General features: G+C 42.0%; 1 protein-coding gene across 4 annotated transcripts in view; it reads right to left on the minus strand.

Moving 5' to 3' along the window:
• Positions 1-476: 476 nt before the first annotated feature.
• DNMT3A (DNA methyltransferase 3 alpha) overlaps positions 477-27,902 on the minus strand; it is a 2,439,715-nt gene continuing 2,412,289 nt past the window's right edge. For all 4 annotated transcript variants that reach the window (XM_069605556.1, XM_069605557.1, XM_069605559.1 and 1 more), the window contains 2 exons: positions 27,673-27,791; positions 477-16,870 (listed from right to left, as the gene is read on the minus strand). In XM_069605556.1, the coding sequence (XP_069461657.1) occupies positions 16,729-16,870; positions 27,673-27,791 (261 nt within the window). In that variant the 3' untranslated portion in view covers positions 477-16,728. The remainder of the gene's footprint in view (positions 16,871-27,672; positions 27,792-27,902) is intronic.

Here is a 27,902-nt window from a genome sequence, read left to right on the forward strand (position 1 = left end):
CTGAGTGATTTGCTTTGGGTGCAGAGTTCTTTGCCTGTACTCGGCATGCTCCTGAAACATTGCCCACTGTGCCTCCTTCCATCTAGGCTCAAACATCCCACCTCTACAATCACCAGTTCATGTTGAGACCCTTTAAGGATCGTATTGAAACCAGCATTGCCTGTTATAATTATTATAAGGGTATTTATTGAGCACTGACCTAGCTTCAGGAAGCAACGGGGCGCTTCACAATCATGGGGGGAAAACCATGCTTAGGAAAGCAGCGAAACAAGGCTGTGGAGAGTACATCTTGGAGAGTCCTTTCATAGCTAGCACTCGGGTCAGGAAATTTGGACTCCAATCATCAACATTAATATTCCCAGAAACTGCAATATTGGATTAGATACACTACCAAGCGTAATGGCATTCTGGGAACGGATACTCTTTGTAAATTGGGTTTTCATCACTTCACCCAACTGACAAAATACATACCTAAATGCAGTGCAACATGTTTATTACAAAGATCAGCAATAAAAGGGACCAGAATTCAGATAATGGGACACATTTTCTTTCTTCTTTTTTTGCACAAAAAACAGTACATTTATTCAAGTGTTCTCCAGCACAAGTACATCAGAAAGGATTTTATTTTCCTGGGCACCGAAAAAATGGGCTGAAGGCGAACGGACAGGCTACTACATCTGCTGCACGCACTGACCTCTTTTTAATAAAACAGCAATGTCACGAGTATTAATTACACAAAGATACAACAGAGTCATCACTGAATGGTAAGAGAACAGATGGGGGGAGTTTATAGCTCTTACTTTCCCTTTACCCTGTGCTCCTGTTCTCCGGCAAGCTGTACTATGAGATGCACATTATTGTCAATAAATATTGAAGGCAGTCTAACAAAACAGAAACTAAACGTGCAAAGTTGCTAAAAGACTCAGTGACGAAATAAAAAAAACAAACAAAGTTGAAAGAAACCAAAATTGGCAGTAGAGAGGCATACTGCTTATAACTGTGCGGAATGTTGTACAGATCAAGGTGTGTTTCTGCCAGGGATCAAATATGACCATCATACATAACAGTAAAAGGGCATTAGCAAATGTTCTAACATATTTTATTCAATACATAATTTCCACAAATCATTAAAGCATGATCTACTTTCATAGCTAGGCTAAAACACGTGAAATCATTTTTTTACATTTTCAAGTACAAAGTTAAAATGCCTTTTTTAATTTCATCATAATAATATTATATAAGAGTAAAATAATAGTGCTCTTCAGACTTGCACTACAAGAAAAATAAAAACAGTCACTTTCCAGATAGCAGATTTAATTTAACAATATATACTTTTATTAAAATGTTTAGCACCGTTTTGAATCTCCTACTACCTCATCATGTTTTAAGGAATTTAGGTTTTTTCATTTTTAACTTAGGACTGTGCAAACAAAAAAACAATAACAATTTTAAACAAAGTGCCAGTCTAGCTTAAAATGTATTCAGCGTTTCCCACACAAGACAGTTTTGTAAAAAAAAAAAAAAGTTTTATGACATAACATTGAGAGAATTAAATGCAACAAGACGAAGCACATGCTTTAAAGAAAGAGTGGTCTAAGCAGGAAATGACCAAGTATTGTTGGTATGAATTTGTGTACCTAGGTGCCTTTCATGAGTTTACTACCAATGTCATAGTTTTCTTTTTTAGCACTACAAATTACAGCTCACGGCCTTTTTATTACCTACATTTTACTCTTGCCACTAGCCCCCATCTCTGTGAGCTTTCCCCATGCTAAGCACTAGTAAACCGTGTAAACTGTGGAAAAAGAATGGGAGACCAGTAGCTGCCAATTGTGCTACGCACAGAGGACTAGAACTGAAACAGCTATGGATATTTATTGGATTACATCAACTTCCCCAAACTATAACTGGCAGCAAATTAAGTTTCAGGTCTTCAAAAAACAAAACACTAAAGTACACGTTTTCACTAGTTTTCTTTTCACTAATGTGCATGGTGTCCTGTATTGAGGAAGAAATATCCCTGTGGAAAAGCAAAATATGCCATTACTGAATAAATATTTCATAGTTTGCACCCATGCTGGAACCTCATGAACGAGCCAGACGACATCAGTTGTCAGAGACATATTTCAAAGCACTTATGCACACTCACAATGGCATAAAAGGTTTTACAGAAAATCATTGAATACTGCAGCATCATATCTGCCGACTTGGACAATTCCCTAAGCCGATTAAATTTGTAACGACTCACAGTTCAGTTTTGGCTGAAGCATTCAAGACACGTCTAAAAAGGAATAATAAATAACTTCATTCACCTCCTATCAGCTCATGGAAAAATACATAGCAAAATAATTTACTTCTGGCACTCAACATGCCCTTTGACTAGCGCACACAAACCTCCAGCGAAATCTGTTGACATTCTAGGAAATGTCATAGAACAAACATACAGATTGAAGGCAAGCAACGACACAAACAACGGGCATAACATGGTTGTTGTGATATATAGTTATTATGGTGCAAAAATCATTGCACTACATAGAGCACCCTTTACACATGTAACACAGAAAGACAACTCTGCGTCCATTATATCCATCTTATGGATACAAAGTCCACAAATCTATTCTTCAACTATCTACTATCAAATCTCATCTTTATAAATATTAGTCTAAGCAATCTGTCCGATCACAGTTGGATAGAGTGCACTGGGGATTTCCTATGTCCTTAAACACCAGCCACAATGGCATTAACATGCCCCAGCTGGCGATGGGAAGTAGTGAACCTGAGAATGCTGTAGTTAGGAAGGGTGTCCTCTAATGGGCTATAGCCTATTCCCCCATACTTACCAATTGTGCCCTAGTTCTCTCTGTCTTAGAGCCAATCCTGCACTGCATTCAGGCAGGATTCTCCTCTTAAGATGTTTGAGGTGTCCTTAGTGGTCGACCCTGTGCCGGGTTAACTGAAGATCCTAAGCTTACAGGAGAAGAATGTGGATTGTTTGAATAAGGTGATCTACATATTGAACAACTTGGTCCACCAGTTTTGGTCAGGTCCATTCCCATGCTTCCACTGCACAAACTAATAAATGAGCTGGCAACGTATCTCCGGATGCCACATACTACTGCCACACCCACCCATGCAGAACTGTGTTTGTGTCCTTATTCTAAATGGTGTTGAAAATTCAGCATTTCACCATTTTCAAAGCATGAGAATTAACACAGATCCTACTCACTTTAGAAAAGCTCAGACTTATCTTTTGTATGTAGGTCCAGGTGAAATACTTGCATAGCTTATCCAGTTTGGAGTCACAAGTTATTCTTGCCAAGCTCAATTCAATGTAATTTAGATTCTCTATTGAAGTAAACGCCTTGTGCGAACCACAAATTTTTTTTTCCCAATACACAGCAAAAGGACAATTTTCAAGTCTTACGGTGTACAGTCTCAGACGCAGACGACACGAGCCGGCAGCCCGCATGCACAATGGTCATGAAAGAATGCAAATTAAAAAGATGAGTTTTCTTTAAAATTAAAATTCAATGCAACAAGCCAAAGATGTTGGAAGAAACTAAGCAGTAAATAGGTGGAGGTGCAGAATCATAAGCACTGCTGCAACACCAGGCCAAATGACTGACCAATGTTCAGAGGGCACAGGGGTTGGTGAGTTTGTCCAGCTATGGGAGGAAGGAGTGGAAGATAGGGAGGGCGGGGTGCAGAATGGCATCCTCGGGAAAAGAATCCAGAAGGTCAAATATAGCACTTCTTTTTTCAGTGAGTTAGCAGAGAGCTCCATAAGAACTGGATACAATAGTACAGATAGCTCTAGAAATCAAGCTGAAGTACAGGCACTGCGTGTTTGTGTGTAAGTCTTCAATAATGTTATAAATATAGCACTTTCCACTGATAAAGAAAAGACTGCAATGCCACAAACCCACCAGATCTGCTCTTCATACTGACAGACACCAATATCTTAACGGGTCGGGAAGATCAACGTAAATTAAATGCACAATTTAAAAACATATGGCACAAGAGTAAACTAAATGATCTATGGTGAAAAAAGAGCAACACCATTCATTCTCAATAATACACACAGATACCAGAGAAACTGTGGATTTGATATTGTCACATGACACAAGGCAATTTAGACTTCTAAATTCCAAGCCCATGACTGAAAAGGTCTAGCCAAACAATGGCAACAACAAAAGAGGGGGCATCAGTTCTAGGTGCTCTTTGCATTTAATCGTCTGAAATGTCATTTCCAAAGCTCATCTCAAAACCAGGCATTATAATTACAAAAAAGTCCAAGGATTTATTGGGCGTTGAGGAAGATGGGTATGTTAAACCTGTAGCCAAAAGAAATACCAGTTGTTTTAATATTTGGATCGCTTGTCAAAAAAGGAAATGCTTTTCCTACACCTAGCGTTAGTCTAACAACAGCGATCACTACTTGGAGAGCAGCATAGTGCCTCATAACAAATGCAATACATATTTATCCCCTCAGAGGACCAATATATTGACATCAAGTTGAATTGTTTTAGCTCCAAAACAACTGATAGTATGCCACACGCTCATGTTATGGCCATCACCCTTGCAACTTCCATTGGGGGTTGGTGTGGTGCCATTTCCATAATAAATACAAGCTTAAACACTCAGCCTCCAACCCCACCAGCATATTCGTGGCAGGGTTATCATTGGATGAACACAGTAGTACACAGGCTTTCAAAGGTGAGAAAGTTCTCTCTACAGACTATCAAACTGTCAGGTGTCCTCGGGGACATATGAATCTTTCCAACAGATTGAGAAATAAGAAACCGATTTAAAATATTCCAAGGGTACATGTAGCTATACCAACACACAATATGCACCAAACCCTATTATCAAACACACGGGTGCGGTGAGTGTACACAATTATCAAAGAACAAGCCGTGGATGGTTGAAGCCTTAGGGCAATTTGTGAAAGCCAATTTCTCAAGTACATGTATGCAACTTCTTGTTTTTGAGGAATTCCAAAATGATCATTCAGAGGTGTACAGACTTCCATTGTGAACAATTTGTTCAGTAAAGTGTGGCCAAACTAACACTACCCCTGAGAGAGAGGACAACAATGGGCTATACAATAAAAGAGAAGGGAATTGTCATAGTAGATAGAGTAATGCCTTTTGGTACAAGAGTCAAATCCACTCAAGAAAGGCACCAGGACAAACATGGCTAACTGTACTGGGGTTGCTGAAGTTGCAGTTTGTCGTGGGGGTAACTATTACATTAATGACTGAAAAACCACAAGTGCTCCCTAGTGCAATAGGTATGTGCCTGGAAAAGCTGTTTTAGTCCCAATAGTCCAGGGAAAATGTATTAAATGAAGGATCGGAGGAACGATCATGTCAGATGTTGGCAGATCAGTTCCAGGAACCTCATCTCTCTGAATGTCAGTGGGGATAACAAAATGACAGACATCCTAACTAACCAGTACAAGTCTGCAGAAAGAACAACCAAGTGAAAAGACCTAAACTGGAAACACCTGCAAGCAACAAAAAACAAATTGCAAGAACCTAGCGCGAAGACTGAAATGAAATTTTGAGATTTGCCCTTTCCTGGAAGAGAAACTCTTAACAAGTCTCAAAAGGTATGCATTAATCTTATTGGCGACCTCGGAACACTGGTACTTGTATGCTGAAATACCGTAAAGATCCTCCCTCTGAAAAAGTTGTGCAGGTTATGGCAAGGGGCTACAGTAAGCGAGGAGCAGAAATATTCCAAGACGCCTGCTAAGGGGCAATCCTTCATCCTTCCAACAATGTTCATGGTTGGTGACCTACTACTAGCAGAACCATTTTTAACCATTGCTAATGGGAAGGGCAGGAGGTTGACATCTGTCAGAACTTAACCGAGCAGCTCCTTGGATCGCAGTGCTGCGCACAGTTGTGCAATGATTAGTGTAACTGGGTAAGGGATCCAAGAAAATTATTCTCAAAAATTCTCTCTATCTTTTGGCTTCACGCAACAGATTAGAATGTTTAAGGTGAATTTGTGTTTTACGTTAATTTTGTAAAGCAGAATGAGCTAGGCTGGGCAGTAAGACAATGGTGACTGCCAATGCCTCACCTAAACAGGAAGTGACTCAACTGGGCTGGGTTTAGAACATGATTTAATAGGCTGCTGAATACTGTGAACAATTAGGCTGGTCTTAGAACATGCTGTTATATGTGAAAAGAACATGCTGTAATAGACTGGGGAGTACTGTTACCATCTGTGTGATGCCATCTGTGTATTCAAACGACATTCAATGTGATACTCAGAAGACTGGATTTTAATTAACAATTGAAAGATAACCCTCATTAATAAAAAAATAGTCTAAAACCAGTTTGGGTTGTGATGAAATCCTTCCTCAAAAAGAGGTTTAAGTGGTTTGGTTGGAGTTGCTTTACTGAAAAAACAAATGTTAAAATAAAGTAATAGGAAGAAGGATACTTTTACCAGTTTTACAACTGCAAAAGAAGATCTTGTTCTAGAGAACCATCCAGAATTCTCTTGTATGATCAGGCAGGCACTCTGACACGTCTGAAAATACTGGGTAGCACAACAAAAGGAAAACGCCATAAAGAGGTTTTCCTATAGTAGAGAACAAAGATAGTCCATTAAAAACGCAAATGAGGCGCTATTCTTTTCAGAGCAGTGCAGATAAAAAAAATCCACTCGTGGATGTCCCCACATCTCAATCATCTGGTTCATCACTGACTGATGCAGAGGCTACTAGAGCGACAATTACCACATTTCTGCAGAGAGCATCCTCCCTTACATTGATCTCTTGAGCTGGTTGGAAACCCTGGACTAGATGCTCTTGGCTATCAGCGACAGCAACAGAGCCTAAATGCATATTTTAAGGGAACTCATACCACCACACTTTTTGACACAGTTCTTTCCACCCATGATTTACATCAAGATACCCAGTATCTTGCTCCTACAGCTGCGATTAGAAAGCTTGCCAGACACTGTAAAACCCCTCCGCTACAATAAGTGGATATGGAGATATCCTTATTTATTTGGCCACCTCACTTACACATTCAGGCTATTGTGATGAGTACCCCAACCTGTCATGGGGTGCATCTGTCACCACTTGTTCCAGAAAGCATGAAAAAGAAAAATACTCCCACACCTCTCATTCTGCGGTCTGCTCCACCAGCTTCGATTCTGCTTCAGAGCAGCATCGATTGGCAGTTTGTTTTCCAAGAAAACAAACAGCTGAATTCCAACTCCCACTGCAGCGTGCTCGTGCTCACCTGAGGGGCAGGCAAAATACAAGAAGCCCTTAGACCCACCAGTCTCACAAATGGCAAGGCTTTACCATTGACCCTGATGGAGGGTGGTCAGAGTGATCTAAATCACCTCAATTCTCATGTCAACAAAAGCACATCTGAATTGCAGTGCACAGTTGGGAGCAAGTTGATTCTTTCATGTTTAGGAGACACCCAGGCCATGTAGTTGCTGCCAAAGCTCGGACAGCACCACTCTTGTAATTTCCCCAACCAATTGTTGAGAGAAAGAAATGAATCCACACCTGGTAGTTGTAAAGGAACTACTAACAGCCTTCATCTAGGTAAAAAAAAGAAACATTGGAGGCACTGCTTGGCCAAAGGATATCACTGTGAACTGTCAATGTTGGCCCACAACAACAAACCGTAGACATTTCCTGTGAGCTGGTATGGTTGGCAGATTAAAACAGGTGTCTCCGGTCCACTGATGCCATGACCCTTTGATACCGTGTCTAGGATCTGATTCAATGTAACAATTAAATGTTCCTTTATTCATGAATTTGCGGAGGTCAAAAGTGGGCCTCTATTTTGCTGTTATTTGTGGGATAAAAACATATCAGGCGTAAGATCCAGTAAGATGTGATCCTTTGGACATGTGTCCCACTTTTTTTGTAGGCATTTGCACAGCATTGAAGAGAAATTCAGCTCGGTAGTGCTTGTCACTGTAGCAGGCAATCTGGTAGAAACGTCAAAAATGGAAGACTAATTTCTATGATCTGAAGGACTCACTGGTACATGGCCACATGTCTCCAGCTTTCGAAAAAATACACCAGCCTACGACCTGCACGCGTTTGATGTTGCAAGGACTAGTCTAAGGGGCTTCCCCGAGACAGCTACTCCCTGAAATGCTGCTGGGAAAAACAGTTTTCTTCTGATTTGCTCTGCCTCCCACAGTTTTCCTGTCAGATTGAGTTTGTACTGGTGCCTCCCTGCCTCTGTGGCATAGCAGTGCTAAGCCTATATTGTACAGTGATGCACTGTTTTGGAGTATCAGACAAAGCCCACGTCCTTGCAGTCTATGATGACTCGTTGAACTCCTAAAGTGTCTGATTCACCATGTCAAAGGAATGACCAGGAAAGCCTCAACAAGCTGTAGTGTCTGAACCCAGCAGTCATAACTATTCTCCTTAACACTGAGTCCACAGAGTTCAGTCCATCCTGAATGATATCCATTCTCAACCCCACTTGTGGCTCACCTGAGGCATTTGTGGTCAATAGTCTTCACATTCACCTGCCAAAAAGCATACAGGCAACACTGACTGCTCTCAAAGCCAATGAACTAAAAATATACAGCAGTGGAGCCATTGCATCAAACCTTTTCAACTCCACCTGGATGTAAGGTTGGAAACACATTTAAACTCACGCTAGAATTAGTAGCATGTCTCAGTAAGGAATCTATGCCTGAGAGTGATCAAACAAATATGAGGGATCGCCTTCAGCAGGTCTATACTTCTGTACTAGGTTTAAGCTGGAACCGAAGTTGGCTTCTCCCAGATGCCCATAACAGGATCCCCAAAGCATTCCCTGAATGGCAAGAAGGACTGGCTCGCTTCAGGACCCTTCTAAAGGGGTGAAGAGACAATCCACCTTTTTATGTGTTGCCATATTTGGATTTGCCTCTTGGAAAAACCTCAGCCTGCACAATACCATAGGCATTCTGCCCAACTATTTTTGCAGCACTCGTCCAACCCCCTGCGCCACTGTGTATGACACCCTCGAACCTGTGGAGGCCAAAGAATATGGTCAAGCAAGTCTGAGGCTGAATGAAACAGGAGTCCTCTGCACAACTGAACCATGCAGTGCAGGCTTTCCCAGGATCTGCACTGCCGCACAGGCACAATGGAAGTAGTAATGACTAGCTGCTATAGATCTGAAAACAAAGCAGGAACCTCTCTTTGAAAAGAATCCATGTCCCTGTTTACCGGTGTTGTCAATGGTGTACCCAGTTCCCTATGTGCCTCAACTGCCACCTCCCTACGTCTCCATAGCACTGGCTAGAGTATGCTGCTCTGGATGGTGACAAATCCTCTTACTTATGCAATGCTTATGTTTGAAGGACTTGAAAACACTCTGTGTATGAGATCTGCCCCAAAGATTGTTAGGAAAAACAAGCTGAAGAACTCGGGCCATACTACTCCTTCCCTTGGGAGTGTTCCAATGAACCTGCTCCAGCTCATGATTCCCTGTGCCCCCGTGATGGCTGGCTAGTCTTCTTGGACCGGTACATACTTATGTTAAGCTATCTAGAGCAAATGGCAATCGAGGACATGTTGCAGCAAGCTTCTCAGTTCATACAGTCATGACTAACTCGTCCTATAAGAGTCCTAGATGCCAGCATACTGTGGTAAATAGCAAATGCCTTAAACCCATAAGCACTTCTATTCATTTTAAATTAGCCAATTAGAATTCAAAATGAAAATGTAATCTAAACATACATTCAAACATGCTTGACCATTGGAGTCAATGGCTTATAGCATGTTCGGAAGAGCCAACATCCATTGGAGAAGGGAATGTTGAGCTCAAAGCTTGAGGTGCCAAATAGACTCAAGGCTTAGACACCTCTGGTGGGTGTTGTGTGGCACCCAGGTAGTGTGATGGATGTAAATGGTGCCCAACAATGCTCTCTGAGCATGAGGAAGTTTCAGACGTCCTCATCTGGCGGTCAGACATTTCAAATGATTAAGAGTATGCAGAGAATATACTATTGAAAAAAAAAGATATGCCATGATCTGGGGGAAAGGGTGCACTTGAGAGCGACTTTGCCCTTGTTCTTTTCAGGAATGTCTGATATAGAAGTGTACAGACCGGTAAACAGAAGGAAACAACAATATACTCCCTAGTCAACCGAGGCAATATGTTAATGGATTTAATCAAGGATGTATTTACGTTTACTGGCTATTCAGCCAAAACCCGACTAGTGCCACCATGGTCAGAGACTGACAGAGCTTTGGAATCACCAGGACAAATCTCCAAAACTCCATAGACTTGGTATATGTTAACAAGTAATCCATTAACAGATTCAAGGTACAACAGCAGCAATTATTTTTAATACAGAATCATCGGGAAGCAGGCTTGAAGTATGTGCTAGATGAGAACCCACAAACATTAGATTGGTACCCTCTTACGGGTTGAATTTAGTAGTCCAGACCGATATCATGCAGCTGATCAGGTCTCCGTTAGCAGAGTATGCTTTTGGCAACTGATGAGCCCCTTTACTTTGTCAGGCCTCTTAAGGGACACAGGGCAGTCATGCACCTCTACCACAGGAATATATCGACCAGAAACCTTTTTTTCACTACATGTTAAGCAGGCAAAGCATGGGTCGATAACAGTATGCTGTACACCAGCCGTAGCTTGGTAAAGGGTTTTAGTGACAAACAAACAATCAGGAAGTTTATGAAGCGGAAGAAGAAAGACTTACAACAAAAGCAGAAAAAAAAAAACATTCTTTACTTTCTATGACAGCAGGGAGTTCAACACCAAAACGAAACCAACAGAAAGAAACGAGTTGCAAGCATGAAGCAGGTTTCTGTGAAAAGTGCTGGAAGAAACTTAAAGGAGTAAGGTTGTGCACAGCCTGGTCACCGACATGGGGGCATTGAGGCTAATCACATCGAGGTATGTGCTCCTGCAATGCCAGATGGACAGTACTTTAAGCTGTAACAGCAACATGTTGTGGTTTCACTGCAATAAATGAGGTTCTTTGAAAGTGCTAGATATAGTTGCACAACTGTGAAGTTGATACGTGATTGCAACTGGACCAAAAATCCTGTTTTTTCAATTTTCTGATAAACCACAATTTTACTGGGTTGCTCCATGGTCGTAATGATAGCTGATAAAACTGTCATGTAAGCCTCCACCATTTCACAACTCTTATCTCGATGGCCTTAAACACGTGTCTTGTAAAGGCTGTTGTCAAGATATTGAGCAATGGTGTACATTGTGTGCAGTTGCCCAGACTGCAAAAGATATATTGTGCTCTAGAGCGAGTAGCAGTATGCCAGTATGACCAGAAATCGCAGTACGTTGTTGGGCACTCCTCCCGCAGCTGCCATGTATAATGGATGTAGAGAATGGCATACTGTGATTTAAATGGCTAGTAGAAGGACATAGTTGCTTAATTATAGAGATTAGGTGTGTTGAGCTGTGTAACTATTGAGAGCCAAGAACGAGACAATTGATACAAACACTCTAATGTCCTCAATGGACTATTTTGGGCTATTAATGAAAAGACAAATTACTTCGAACCAACCAACAAGTGCTCTCGCAACCTATCAAATACAGAAATGGTGGTATCAGTTAGCATGGAGTGGGACTTTCCACATGAAGTACCACCTTTCCTATGAGGCTAGATGTTAGAGAACACAGTAGCTACTATACAAGATAGAAAGCACAACCCAGGAAGTGCAGAGGTCCTTATAATGGGTCAGAGGGCAAATTCTATCATGTGACCCATCCATTGGCTTCTTTTTTAACTTGGGTTTAACAGATTCTCATTAGGTATCTTAAATGTAGATAGGGTATCTTCTACCATTCTAATGATATTAAAGTGGTTTGGTGTGGATGTTTCCATTTGACCGGTAACTGTGGTTTAAGGAAAGAAAGGGATAATACTAATATGATACATTATCAGCTGTAACTAGCCTAATGTGGTGATTCTGGCCCAAAGGCAAGTCATTACAAGCAATACAGACACAAGATGATCAGCAAAACAGTTGGATAGTTGATCTTACAGAAAAACGTCTGGGGAATTAAAAGAAACAAACTATTAATTTAAATGGTGCCTTTAAACCTCGGGCCCATATCAGAGCAGAGTATGGCTGAATATATCCTGTAGAGGGTGGACATATTTTAGAAGATAAAAGTAATCAAATACCAAGCTGAAATCTGGGTACAGCAGTACAATCAGGAAGCAGAAATCCAACAGACATGTGCTAAAGGGATTTGAGACATTTATTTCAATGATTAAAAATTCACAGGGAATCCAATTCATTATCCACAAACTCTTCTTACATCACACTGTCTGGCTCCAAGAGTAATTGCATGTTCACCACTGGTGGGCGTGAGCTTCAATTATGAGAAAGCACCCACAACTTGGGCAAACTGTCCCACGTGTTACGGATAAAGATCCAACCACAGATTTCATTCTGTATACAATGGAGTTGTATGGTTCCTATTCAACTTTGAGCGTATCCTCTATACATTTATAAAAGGCTGCATGGCTACCCGTCCCCACCTTCACACTTCAGTCATCATGAAACCTTTGATCATTTTCTTTTTCAAACTAAAATATGTGGACTTCAAATACCTCCAAGACAACAAACATTCAGAGGTACAAAGTGGTACAAAGTGATATAAAACCCTCAGCTTAAAACACTTAAGGAAGATACTCTGCGTTAACTAAGCTGCTCGTGGATCAATGGGCACTGGCTCACTCTCTGGGACATTCATGATGGTATTTATGGACGTGGCGATTTCTTTTTGGATGCCACTCAGCACCTTGCCACAGTCGAACAGCTGTCTCTGACTCCGACTTAAGGCCAGTAGAGCATTGAAAAGTCAGATGACAAATTTCAGGTGAAGAAAACATGCAGTAAAATTTAAAAATATTGCTAATGTCAAGTGTGTTATTTCATGACAGCACATTAACATCAACAAGGCAATACATTCAGACCAGAGTTTGCCATTTGAGAGTTAAGAATAGGGAACCTAAGAACAAAATGCAATCTCTTGTAATAACACCAGCTATTGGGTATTTGTGTCAGAGAGTGAAGGTTGAGGATATTAAATATTAACATTATACATGTTTCTTTTTAAAAAAAGAAAAAAAGGTAAAAAAGCTAAATTATGCGCACTGAAAAAAATTAAGTTGCACTTTATTTTTTGGAGAAGACCGGCCACCCCATAAATAAATTCCCAAAAATTAGCTGATAAATAGATTTCCTTGTTCAATCTTTTTCATTTGGTGACCGTTTTTAGGGACTTTATAACTGCTCCCTCGAAACAGTGGTTGGTCCAATGTCTCCTCGGTCAAACAGGGGAGCATAGCAGTCATCTATCATTGTTTGCCAGCCCCAAAGAAGATAGTGGGAAGCACCCAGATTAAACGAGCTTCTTTGTCAAATGCAACACCGATAAAAATAAAAATGAAAGGTAATTTTCAGGCAAGGCCATCAAATATCCTCAGGCATTGGATTGTCTTCACTTGAGAATAGTCAAAATGCTGTCCTCAGTCTCTTCTGCTAACAAAACGGCAGCGATCAGGAAACATAACCTTGTTGCACAATCATACTACATGCAGTAAATTTAAAGAATAAAGCATTGGTATTAAAACGCAAAATGCCTTTTGACAAATACCCTTCAGCTACAATACTATAAAAATCGGAAGTCTATTTACCGTTGATGTTATTGTTTTTATTTTATTGGATTGATACAGCACAGCCCTAGCTCGATCGACTACTAGGAAAAACAGAAAATATGCATAATTTACAAAGGAATGAAACCCAAAGGAGCTCCCCCCCCTTCCTTGCTAACCAATTCCACTGTCCCGCTTCCCAAAGCTCCCGATAATATTAAACAGGAAAGAATGAGACTTAAAAATCTACATTTGGATACCTTCAACACCAAGCTCTACCGGACAGAATCACACTGTCGGAAGCGCCAAGAAAAGGAGTGAGGGGGGGGTTCTGCTATTAAGAATAGCAGCAAGCACCAGAGGAATAAGGACCCCTGCCCCATCCCTCTCCACCCCCTCTCTCCAAAACCAGAGAAGACCGAACAAATAGCTGCAAATAGCTTGTAAATCTTTGCAGGACTTGCAGACATGTAATTCCCTATTAAGAAAACTGGGTTACAAAATTTATATAGCTGGGCTTGAAAACATATTGTGCACCACCTTCCTTGGTAAATTGAGCAAAAGTGGCACCTGAGCTCACAGAAAAAGAGTTGCAGTAACAACTCTATTTCAGTGCACAAAGAATAGGTTCCAGGATTCACTCTCAAGGGGTTATTTTCCTTGTGGTGTTTTACTGGGTAATTTAGCTATCAAGCAGGTCTTGGACTTTAAGGTAGACTTTTGGACAGCCATACTTTTATCAACTCCCATTCTGAGTTATGTACCAATGTTTTCCTTGCAAAAAGGTCAGCTTAGAAATACAATCATCAGACTGCTAATCACAACCGGCCTTACCCTGCCCAAAAACAATTTTATGTGCTTGGCAGATGTGCGTACCCTGGTATGAAGCTGAGCTTTCATCTTTTACATAACTTTACAAAGGCATCAGCCACATAATATACCCTTGATGTACATAGACTTTCAACATTATCCAATTTCCTGCATAGCTTACAGAGTTCTAATGACTGAATATGTAGCTATTCACAGTCTGAAGCTATAATTTTAACAACTGTGGCTCAAGAGTGAAGCTCTGATACTATCCTAAAATCCAGAAGACAGTTTACAACATCAGCAAATATATCCAAAGGAGAACTAAGCATCCCCTTTTCCTTGAAACGCTTACTGAGTGGGAAATGTACAAAGTTCAGATTCTTGAATAAACTCACTCCTTCCTTGCAAAGAAATAGAGTCTGAAATGTCTTTGTTATGCAAATAATATGTGCTAGAGCACATATTCTTTGATGTGCGATATAACCTCTGTATCATACCTGATAAGTGGGCGCAGGAAAAGCATTAAAACATGACCACTGTCAAAACGAAATGGTGAAGAGAAGTAATATAAACACTTTCCTTTAAAATCTTCCAACAAAACGGAGCCCATGAGGCATGTATGGACATTTTTGATAAATAATACAAAAAATAAACAATTATTAAAAAACAGAGGGCGTTGTCAACCCCTTGGGATACAGGTTTACAAAACCGCAGCATGTAGTTTGTTGTTTTGAACAGAGATGACCAAAAACATCGCTTCTCCTCCCTGGGAAGTTTGGCTGTTAAATGTGAGTGTGTGTACTGCCAGAAAGGTTACAGTAATGCAGAACACAGTCTGAATGTGTCAGGAAAACCCCCAGGCACAAACAGAGAGCACCAGAAAAGCACCAGTTTTGTATCGCTAGCTTCCCCTGTCCCCGACTCGATCACCTGACTCCTCTTGCCCTTTGATTCCCCTTATCCCTCCCACATATAAAAATGTTTTCATTAGGAAAGACCTGATGATGCTATAATGGAGAGAAGTCAGATGGACATCAGAAAAGATGCTATTGAGAAGCAAACTACATCTGTAGAAAACAAGGCCTGTAGGTTATTGCATCATCACTTTGGAAGGAAGTTCTCAGCTCAGTGAGTTCTGCCCAGCCCCTTCAAAATCACACATTCAGCACCTTTATTACAGTATACTGCATAAGTCCTCCCATTAACTATCATCCCCTCTTATTTCCATCATTAAGGCAACATGGAAGCTGATGTTTTTACTCATCCCGCTGCTGGAAAGCACCATTATGAAGTTGTGTTGTACAGTAGAAGAAATAGTACCAATTAAAAGCAAGCACACACATGGCTACACACACGTGTGTGTGCATACATCTGCAGATGTATTAGCTATACATTTGTGTGTGTAAGCAGTCATGTGTCACTGCATACGTATGCATGTGTAGATTAACCTTACACATAGCTATATATGTACTTTGATATCCATATAAACATACATATATATGTATGATATACAGATATGTATATTTAGACACACATACACATATAAACTGTAAACAAGAGGTAAGAGCGGCTTGTAGGAACGGTCTCTTATATGGTCTCTTTGTGTTAGGCACGGGAAAATACTTTAAAAAATGGATTCAGCATTTTGTTTTCAATTTCTGCTTTTCCCTGGAAGATTTGTTTTGATTTAGCAACCATCACCAGTACTGCTCAAACATTCCCGAGACTCAGTATCTGGAAGTTAGGCACGGTTGCAGATCCATCTTTATCCAGTTTGTCTATTCCAACTTGTGCTCTAATATGAGACCAATTCGGAGAGTAGAAAGAATGAAAGATACATGAGAATTCATATCTTATTTCTCTCCATTCTCCTCTTGCTCGTTTCCTTTTTGAGCTTTTCTGTCTTGTGTTAGTTTACAGCACCGCTAAGATCATAAAAGCCTTTGTTTCAAGTGGAGCTTGAAAGCAAATAAGAAAACAGACAAATCCTTCCCAATCCTACCCAATAAAATAGCTAAAAACTGTACACATTTTTACCAAAAACAAACAAAAAATTAAATAGGATAAAAGTGTAACAATTAACAGGAATTTACGTAAAAAACATCTGCTCGGATGCAATTCTGTGTCGTTCCCATAACGGTGCTGGTTCCTCCTGCCTTTCCTAGATTTGCGTTTTCACTTGGTAGGTTTAATTTACTCCCATTTTGTGTTTGCTTCAGTTCCTGTTGCTTCGCCATGCCTCTGCCAGTCTTTTTTCTCTTATTAGACGCAGGCGAAGTATTCCTTAAGTGGTGCAAATAGGTGGCGGATTACAGGAACGCTCCATGATCTTCCCAGGAGGCGTTGCCGTGCCAAGCGGCTCATATTGGAGACATCTGTGTAATGGACTGGAAAGCCAAACACTCTGCAGAAACAGGGAGATTGGCAGTTAGTTCACAAAGGAAGGCAAGAGAGAATGTACAATTTAATCTAGCCAAGCTATTTGACTAGAAATCAGACTGTGGACAATTTCACAACCCTTCTTAAAAAGATTTCATTAACTATTTCCAAAAATCACTAGGACCAGTCGATCTCTCCCTGAAGGTTTCATGAGCCAACTCTGGTGGATCTTCATCAGACACAGATTATTGCATGCACACATTTTTAAAGTTAACATTTGGCTTCTCCCAAACACTTCAGCTTTATATAGTAAGAATGGGAGTGGATACATGTTAAAACCTATTATTTTCATAGCCTGACGTTTATTTATTTTCAGAGTGGAATACCATGGCATCAAATCTTTATGTTATATTACTGGTTTTTATATCACCCTCAGCTGTCATTTGCATGGTTTCTAGGTGCTCTGGCAGATCTGCAAGAGAAGGGGTGGCTTAGGTTAGTGGAAAAAAGAGTGATATTGCAAGATGACTTTGCGGTCATGTTGAGGCATGCAGACTGGAAGTACCACAGGTTCAGCCGGGGGTCCTGTTGTCCTACGTGAAGAGTACAGAGGTCTTTTTGTTCAGTGAGGAAACGTGTGCTTGTGGTTCTAGGGTGCATTGGGAAGGGGTGGCATATACATTGATTGTATAAACCGAGAAATTACTTACCGTAATCATCTTTCTATGGATTCTTCTCCCACAGATTCCTCATCTTGATAGATAGCCATCATCCAGCTATGCTGCCCAGAAACCTTTCAACAGGGGGGCGTAGTGTACCCCGACTCGACAATCGATCCGTCTTGCTCGGTGCTCAATCGTCAGCTCCGGAAGTGACGCCACGCGTCATATATATAACGCGTCACTACGACTCATGCTTTAGTTCCTCCCTTTTTTTTCACCTGCGCCTGAATGATGCAGAGGAAAACCAACCCGGAGGAGGCTTATCAGCCTATAAAAACATAAGAGGACACATCCCAACAGGGTAATCCCACACAATTAGAGGCTTTTATTTTTAAACAATGAGGCTGACATGACAGATGCGGTCACCTAAGAGCCATCATCAGATGTCCTCTCGTTTGGACAGAAGTGTCACGCCACAAAGACTTTCTGAGTGGGATGGAAGGGAGGGTCGTGGAGGAATCTGTGGGAGAAGAATCCATAGAAAGATCATTACGGTAAGTAATTTCTCCTTCAATATTTACTTTTCTCCTGCAGATTCCTCATCTTGATAGACTCCCTAAGCAGTTAGAATAACCTAGGAGTAGCAGGTTGTGGAGGTGCACTCAATTTCCTTAGTGTAATTATAGCAAAACTAAGTTACATAGGTCAAGTAAGTGACTCTCAGGTGCTCCTTGTTAGATCTGTGCTACCAGATCCAGAGTTGGTGCAATACAGGGTCCCACGAAATACAAAGGGGTACAAACAAGGGCACACTTTTTCCAATATAATAGGAAGAAATCAACGGTTTCAATCATAAGGTTTTGGTAAATTAAGCAAATAAATATACAAACAAATGTATTGTTTCAGTTTACAATATGATAAATGGTCACAAAGTAATTATTCATCATTACAGTACTTCCCATCTCAAGATCTGTGTTTTCAAATTGTGCATATTGTTACAACTTTCATTGAATCAACATTATTCTCTCAAAACATATATCACATTACAATAATGCTTTGTATTCAAAGTGTTTTGTGAATCCAGACATCTTGATAGGAACTAATTATGGATGCTAAGATCATGTTGAGGACTCTCAAGGTGGTATCCCCCATCTTTCACTATGCGTTTCGGGCTTCGTCATGCCCTTCTTCAGGTGAAGATATCAAGACTTTTTTTCTAGAAATGAACAGATAAATTCTGTTTAGATATATTTACCAATGTTAATACTAGGTTTTGCCATTTTTACTTAACCACAATTAATTCTCTGAACTCAAGGTTCACGAACCTTAGAATAAGAAGAGAGCCGGGTAGACTTGCTATTCTTTTCTGTCAGAAAAATGTTTTTCTCATGTGCCAGTTCTAGGGGTGTAAATACTCTATTATTGTATCTATGGTTGGTAGAGAATTGGGTCTCCTGTGGGACAAAGCGCTGGTAAAGCCCTGTGCCCCACTAGAAGACCAATGTACTTTAAAACTCCTGTCGTGCTGGAGTTAATAAGCCAGTTTCACTCACTAGCAGGTTTTCCGCTGTGTATTGTGTAAACCGCTTCTTATACTGGACCAGTCGGTTGAAGAGTATGTTGCGTCTTCATTTGCTGAAAATAATTGCGAGTGTTAAATCTCTGCTGTTTTATTTGCACTAACTTTATTATGACATCCCATTGCTGGTGTATTTAATATCTGTCCGCTCATACCTTTAAGGCACAGAACATTTGTCATATCCCTGTATCACCTTTCTGTGTTGCTGGGGAAACGCTGCAGCATTGTCATCAGTGACGTGATATGGTTCGACGTACGATCTGCTGCTGTGTCCTCTCTATATCAATATGTGCGGTTGTATTAGTTACATGTTATCTACTCTTATCGTCGTAGGATTGCAAAATCCATACCTTCGCACATAGTTGTCTACATTTACCTCTAAAAGGGGTTCTGCGCTGTTTCCCTGCTGTCTTCAAACACTCCGAGAACTGCACAGTCACTGCAGTCACCGCGACCATCAGGCAACAGCCTCATGAACATATGCTGACCTTCTCAGACCTGTGTCACTCGGCCATACATTTTCGTCCATGGGAGATTAGCCTCCCCCACATACCTGACCTGCCTTGAGAAAGACCCGTATGGGTTGAAACGCATGCCGGCTGACCACTTTTTCTAGACAACTTTGTCTACACTACAAATAAAAACATTTTGCACAGCAACACGCGTCAGAAACTTATTAAAGGCTCATCCAAACAACTTCTTAGTTGCAAGGTAAACAGGATCTTTCTCACATGATCTCATGCACAGTCTGGCCTTTGACACTAGAAGAATACAAGGGTTCATGAGACCTAAGAGGCGGAGGAAGGAAGCCACCGGTAAGGTGGCGAGGTTCCAAAACAAATGCACCATCTGTGTTATGTTGCAGACTTTCTCCTTGGAAGGAAAAGCCTTCCCTACCCCAGTGTCTAGGACTGCTCCGATGAACTGGAGGCTTTGAACTGCCGTCAAATGGGACTTCTGAAGCCCAGCCTGTGCAGTAGTAGGCAGCTGTCCTACAGATGAGTCAAGACTTGCCCAGCCGACTTTCCCCGGATCAGCCAGTTGTTCAGGTAAGGACATACTTGGACCCTGGATCTCCTGAGGTGAGCCGCAACTACCGCCATGAACTAGGTCAAGACCCTTGGAGCAGAGGTCAACCGAAAGGGAAGCACCTTGAACTGATAGTGCTTGTCCCCTATGAGGAACCGTAGGAGCTTCCTGTGCTTGAGATGCATTGGCACATTATCACCTGTCACTGGGGCCAATGCCCTGCCAACCGTCCACCAACCAGTGCATCGTGGGAGGGGAAATCAAAGTGGCTTAGAGGGTGCGGGCGCCCCAGCCACTGCTTGTTGGCCTCTAGAAGCCCCTCTGCCCCTTCCGGGGATGCTAATAACGCCTAAAGCCTCTGGCTCTTGAGGCAAAGATGAAGGCAGGCTTGGCCGCCTGTCCAGCTAGGCCCAATGATTTATCTGCAATCTTAAGATATTTTTCTGAGGAGTCCTCAGCTTTTTGACCGAAAAGCATGTCTCCCTCAAAGGGGCATGTCTAGTAGCCTGTCCTGAACATTTGAGGAGAAGACAGAGGCTTTCAGGTACTCACTCACATCACTACTGCCGAACCCATAGAGCTGCCAACGCAGTGTGCTACGTCCAGGCCCGTTTGCATAGACTGCTTAGCTACCTCCTTCCCATCCTCCACGAGCTGTAAAAATCTGTTCTGCATTGCATCCTCAGGGACCTATTCAGCAGCATGCTCTGTAGCCTTCTACAAGCCGAAGGAATACTTTGCAAATCCGCAGGCTATGTTGATGGCCTAGAGTGCCATGCTGCCAGAAGTGAAAACATTCTTGGCCAATGCATCAGACATCTTTCCCTCCCTATCCGGAGGCAGATCGGAAATGGATGCCGCAGGTCTGGTGGAAATTTTGGCAGCTTGCACAACCAGCCCTTTTGAGGAAGGGTTTGTAGCGAGGAAGAAGGATCTCCTCTTGCCAGCCTATACTTCCCCGTAAAATTGGCCTTTACAGGGGGAATAGTGCAAGGGTGTTGCCATAAGGAGGCTAAGGGGTCTGCAATAGCCGGGTTAAATGGCAAGTTATGCTCAATTGTGGGACCCTTCCCCAGGATGTCTGTGAGCTCGCACCCCTGAAGGGGTGTGGCAGATGACTTTAAACCAAGTGTGTCTACAACTCTGTTAACCGAAGGCCTGAATTTTGCATTAGCATGCGTGTAGCGCTGGCTTTGCTGTAAGTCAAGGTCTGGGGATGTGTATCTAGGCCACTAGCATCTTGTAAACCATGAGCTAGTGCTAACAAATCGGACTGATCATCAAAATAATCTACACCGCTGGCTCCCATAATAAATGGGGTCGACATCCCCTTTGTAATCAGCTGTTAGGTAAGATTTTCATATCCACGATATATCTTCTGGACCTGTGTCGACCCCAGAACCTTTTGCTTTGACTAGTCAATGGGACTTTCGGCGCTGATAGTTATTTCGGCACTGAGAGACGCTTGAACGGCCGATGGACGCCGTGGGCATCAGCCTTACGGCCTTGTGGCGATTTTCATGCCTTTGCGGGCGTGGAGCCTGAAGGTGTTTTCAGCATCGATGGAGTGGACTGATTGGCTAGCTTGGGTGTCGGAAGCACTGAGTGGCGCACCTACAGTAGCTTGTTGCTTAAACATTTCCAACATGGATGTTTTAAAACGTGCCACCTCTTCCCCCAGCGGTCCCCCCTGCATTGGGCGTGCCTTATTCCGACGACGAGCTGGTCTTGCGTCAATGATGGTGGTGCTGCTTCTTTCGCAAGGTATAAAATTAGGAATGGCTCCTGGGATGGGACCGTTTCAGTCTTTTTCCGATGTCTTTCCTTCCCCTTGTCAAAGGTGGGCTCCCCAGTGTCAACCTCAGAAGAATGGATGGTCGGCCCACAGCCAGTTTCCCGGCTCTCTCATGTAGGGATTTTGGCTGCATTAGAGCAGGACGCGCAAGCCTCGGTGCCATGACTCCCATCTAGGCACCACCGACAAACGTTGTGGGGGTTGGTTACAGACATTTTGGCTTTGCTTTAAGCCTGAAACCCAGTGAGATGACATTGTGTCAAGGTTTTCAGAGGAAAACGGACAAATTTAGTACAAAAACGTTGAGAAAACCTGGAGTCCTGTTCCCGATGCAGCGTACAAGCGCATGGAAATAAGGACCTGAAGCATGGGACATAGTGACGTGTTATATATAGCTCGCCCCCAGCACTTCCGAAGCAGACGATCGAGCACCGAGCAAGACGGATCGACGCCCGAGTCGAGGTCCACTACGACCCTGTTGAGCAGCAGCACAGGATAGACCACCCAGACCTCTACAGAATTTTCTGGAAAAATGAGATGCTTATCTCATCTTAATGCGGAGTAAATACAAATAGCCATTATGCATAGGGGATTGGAACATATGGTTGGAGTGTGACAACACCCACCCCAATTCAGGCGCCCTGATGGAACGTCTCGATAATCATGATCTAGAGGTCATCACCAGGCAATCCTCACATAATAAGGGCCATTGCCTAGATCTCTTAGCAGTAAGAGGAGGGTCTGCACAATTCCTTGAGGCTATCCCACTACTGTGGTCAGACCACTGTTTGCAACTATTTGAATTTAGGGGAACAGAACCACAAAAAGGGAAAGGACGGGAGAACAAACCAGTATGGATTCGGAAGGCGATGGATCTGGAAAAAATTCCTGGGGAGGAAGTGGAGAACCGATTGGTAAATCTAGATTCTGAGCTCCCATGTGAGGAGTTTTTTTAGCAAGGGATCAGATATCTTAAAAGATATCTGTGACAAGTATGCGCCTTTAAAACTAAAAGTTACAAAAAAATCTAAATCTTGGTTTGGACCAGCATTGGGTCTTATGCGTAAACAGGTACACCAGACCAATAAGCTATGGACGGTTTCCAATTTGGATAGAGATGCAAATAAGGCGAGAGTTTGTCTAAAAGAATATAAAACAACCCTGCTTATGGCACAAAAAGAATTCCTCCAAAGAGAAATTAAACAGGCAGGAAACCAAGCCAGAGCACTATTTGACGTAGTGGCAAGGTTTAGGAATCCGAAAAGTATGTGGATATTCAGAAGAGTATCACTGAAGTGAGGGTTGCTGAAAAATGGGAAGAAACCCAAGAAGAGACAGAAGTGGAAGAAAATCAGGGAGAAAATGACAGCTTTCGCTTTCAAACTAGTGAGAAGGAAATAGTGCGAGCCTTAATACTCCAACTAAAACCTACAAAGGACCTGGCATTTCCTATGCCAGCATGTACTGCCATACGTCTGGCAGCAAATCTCACCCCATTTATAACTACCCTTATAAATAAATCTTTAATGGAGGATTATGTCCCAAACGCTCGGAAGGGAGCGCTGGTGAAACCCCCATTACAGAAACCCAATTCAGACCCTACAGTTATAAAAAACTATTGTCCAGTTGCCAATTTATGTTGGTTGACTAAAATCCTAGAAAAAGTAGTCTGTAACCAATTCCAGCAGTTTGGAGATAGCAAAGGTCTCCTGGACGAATACCAGTCGGGGTTTCGTCCAAATCATGGAACTGAGACCTCCCTATTGGCGGTCCAGGATGATCTACTGGAAGCTGCAGATAGGGGAGGCTCCACAATATTGTTGATGCTGGACCTATCTGCGGCGTTCGACATGATTGACCATAAGATCATTCTTCAACGCACTGGAAAAATGGGGAGAGCTTCGAAAGTAGTGGTGGATTGGTTTGGCTCTTTTCTGCAGGATAGAACCCAGCAGGTGCCACTAGGAGCCTTCCTCTCAGAGTTACTATGGTTGAGATGCAGAGTTCCCCAGGGCTCCGCGCTCTCATCATTGATTTTTTATCTTTATATCCATCCACTATTTGATATAGTGAGGAAACAAGGACTAAGATTCCACTCCTACGCCGACGATACGCAGATCTACGTGGAGACGAAAAACTTGTCCGAGGCATTTCAAAGGATTGACCTGTGCATGCAAGACATCAAAAAATGGATGCCATGTAACCAGCTGCAGCTTAATGCAGCTAAAACAGAGGTAATACTATTCGGACCAGAGAAAAAAAAGGAGAGGTGAACAAAATATAACACCGCGGATTTAGGGTGAAGAAATTACACTCTCAAAAAAAGTGTGAAACCATGGGTGCATATGGCAGGAAAACCTGGGCAGTGAAGCCCAGGTCAGAGCCAAAGTAAAGGCTGTGTACTACTCCCTGCGTATGCTTAGGAACGTATGGCCCTTTGTAGCAACTGAAGACCAGTATAGGGTCATAGGGGCGCTGACAAATTCTCATCTTGACTACTGCAACAGTCTGATGACAGGGATCCCAGTGAAACAGATGATGAGACTCCAGAGGGCCCAGAATGCGGCAGTTAGGTTAATTGCCCATCTTGGGAAAAGGGACCATGTCTCAGAGTCACAGAGAGCTCTCCATTGTCTTATGGTGGAGGACCGAGTTAAGTTCAAGGTGGCGTGCCTTATGAATAAATGTTTCTATGATCTCGCACCAAAATACCCGAGTGCTAGAATCCACCATTATCAGCCAACCAGAGATCTCCGGTCTGGAGACAAACTTCTGATTGGTATACCCTGGGCTAAACTGACCTCGAAAGGGGACAGGAGGTTCTCCGTGTTTGGCCCAAAGTTATGGAACCAGTTACCAACCACCATGCGGTCATGTCCATCGTTAGAAGACTTTAGAAAGGCACTCAAAACCTTTTTATTTAATTGAACCAAAGAGGTAGGGGCAATAACAGCGTTCCGCAGTTAAAGGCTGAATCATAGATAACATCTGCGCCCGAATGTAGTGCAATGTGCCTGGTGCGCACAAGAAATTATCAAAATCAAAATCAGGATGATGGATATCTATCAAGATGAGGAATCTGTGGGAGAAAGGCATTCCATTGAAATAGTGTTCTGTTTAAGATATGTTGGGAGGAATCTATGATCACTGCGCCACCCGTAATTACCAACAAAAATGTCGACTCACATAGATCACTTTTGCCTGCATGCCCCGGCCTGCAATCCTCCAACCCGCACCCCCCCCCACTTACCTTAACTGCGGCACACACCTGCCTTGTACCCCTGCAGCGTCAGTTCCTCCCACTTAAGTGGGGTGGTGATGACGCCAGTGGGTCCTTTTTTTTCTTCTTTTCTCCTATCTGCCGCTTACCATAATGCTAAGCGGGGTAGACACCCCTGCAACCTCTGACCCCCATTACACTGACTAAGGGAAGCAGGGGACACTCCTGTAATCCCCACTCACCTTAGCCAGTGTAATGGGGGGGTCAGGATTTGTGTACTGTGGTCAGGTGTAGTATTAGTAATGTCACCACAATCATGGCAACATTACAGTATGATTCCGTTGGCAGGGGTGGTTCAATTGTCATGTGTAGATGCATTAGTTATTTGTATTATGCGTTGCAACATATAATTTGAGCTTGCAAGTGACATGAGCAGTCAGACGAGAGTTTGATGGGCAATAATAGCATGGCATAGCAAGGCTTGAAAAAAGCATGACAAGGCATGAAATCCATAACAAAGCATTAGAAGTCATGGGAAAACATGATAAATGCCTAATAAGGCAAAGCAACCTGGTCCCACCGCCCCACGCCTACCTCTGGCCTCTGTAGGCACCCCTCAACTAACTTGCACATGGTTGATGTCAAAAAGCAGACATTCTTTTTTTAATTTTTTTTTTTTAACTTTTAGTTTACTCAAACTTTTGTCACAACAGATTTCTTGTCATTTCAATTAAAACATTTTCTTCCTTAACAATTCCCAGCCTCGAATCCAGGACTATATTTTCAATATTTACACTAAAAAGCCAAATATTAATCACAGTGGGAACTTGAGCTATTCAGCAAATGTAGAATAGTTAGTTCTTTTAGTTTCATGATTGCTCTAAAATATTGTCCAGAAAGTTTATTACAGAACATGTCAGATGCACAGAACTTCCGCCTAAGATCCTGAGCCACCATTCGTCCATGTTTCCACCTACTGGAACAAATTGACTAAGGTGGGTAGACCTTTGACTCTTTAGTGCAATGCATTCTGTTATTAAGTGTTTGAGTGATTCTGTGCTGACCATACAGAATCTACATACGTTGTCATTTGATGTTTCCATGTGACGTACTACTAGCATTTGCTTCGTTTTATAAGCATTCAGACGCAATCTTAGAAACCCATTGCGATGGTAATGAGACGGGAATTTTTGCAGATATTGAGGCATATTTTCCAGCTGATTCATTACAGGTCCAAGTTCCAGAGCAGTTGGTAGTTTATTATATTTGGACAAGTTTTGAATCCAAAACCACTGTTATTTTCTTTTTTGCATTTGGAGGTTGTTTTAACAGCGTTGTCATCTGGATGTCGGCCGCTTTCAAAACTGCCTCTAACTTTTGCGTCCATTTCCTAAGTAATCCAGTGTACGCAATGTTCTTTCTAGGCGCTAATATTTTGTATGCTGGTTCTGGGATGGCAATTTCAATTTTTCGTAAGAGTACAAGGGATTTCCAGATGACAGATCCATATATTTCTTCTAGTGCAAGTTCGTGCCTAATCTAATCATGCAAATAAAGAACAGCCAACAAGACAGGCATCCAATTTGCAGCCTAGGTCACTGAATGACATTTTGGAATTTAGCTCCACTTCAGTTGACATAATTAGCTCAATTATACAATATTAGGTTCACAGAGTTGGGTCAAGAATTGGGATATAAGTTCATTACTGAGTGTGGAATAAAGGACTTAAGATATGTTTCGTGCCAAACAGATATAACAGCCCTTTTCTTATATGCCATCATTGCACAATCTCAATTTCTAGGGAATATATGAGCAAACGGAAATAGAGGTATGCGAGAAAGCAGATTGTTTAACAAAGGAGCCAATTATAAGATACCTGGGAGCTACATTTTTTGCATCTCAATATCCCCATTTAGCGGGAGAACCATTTTTTACTGTTACATTTTTCAAATGTGTCCTTGTGTGTTGGCAATATAACAAAACATTTTTCATGTATTGACCCTCATATCTCCATACGTTTTTTTTGTTTTATCACCACATAACTTTTAGTAACCCTTGAACAAGGTCCCATACTCCACCAACGACTGAAACATGTAGAGCTTTGTGTACAGCACTGTATATGTACAAGTGTTTTTTCATTGTTCTCCAGCACATGTCTGTTTATCAAAGTTATATATGACTACATCTTATATTTTTGTGGTGCTTAAAGCGAATCACAGAAGAAGCAGAGTTGATCCTGGCCTTAACATTTCGAGCAAAGGGCCCTCACATAAAAATAAAAAAAGGATACCATTTTTTGGTGCTACAAAAAATGTGCACCAGTCCCCTCCCGAAAGACCAATTATCCCAACATCTTAAAGGAAAGGGGACAGGATGTAGGAGTATTAAGCATATGGTTTAGTAGCAGGTCAAGATTGGTCTTCTGGCCTAACAGAATTTTGACCCGAGTCTAATGTACACAGTGCATAATATGGTACCAGGTCTGGCATCAGGTGCCAATTACACATGCCTTCCCCATTGGAGTGGGCTCTAAGCATCTTACCTTTCCATTTCAGTGCACCACAGAATGTCCTCCTTCTCATTCATGAACACCGGGAAATGCTGATCTTTACCCTGCTTGATGGAGTTAGACCTAGTGGTGATGGTTCTTACTTTACTGAACTAAAAAAAAGAAACAGAACACACAATATGTATATTGCTACAGAGTGCACATTGAAGATCAGCGTTTTAAATCATCACTCCAATCTATAAAGGAGTTATCACCTCATTGTT

This window comes from Ambystoma mexicanum, chromosome 4p (genome assembly GCF_040938575.1).
Source record: "Ambystoma mexicanum isolate Mex_15411 chromosome 4p, UKY_AmexF1_1, whole genome shotgun sequence".
Classification (NCBI taxonomy): Eukaryota; Metazoa; Chordata; class Amphibia; order Caudata; family Ambystomatidae; genus Ambystoma; species Ambystoma mexicanum.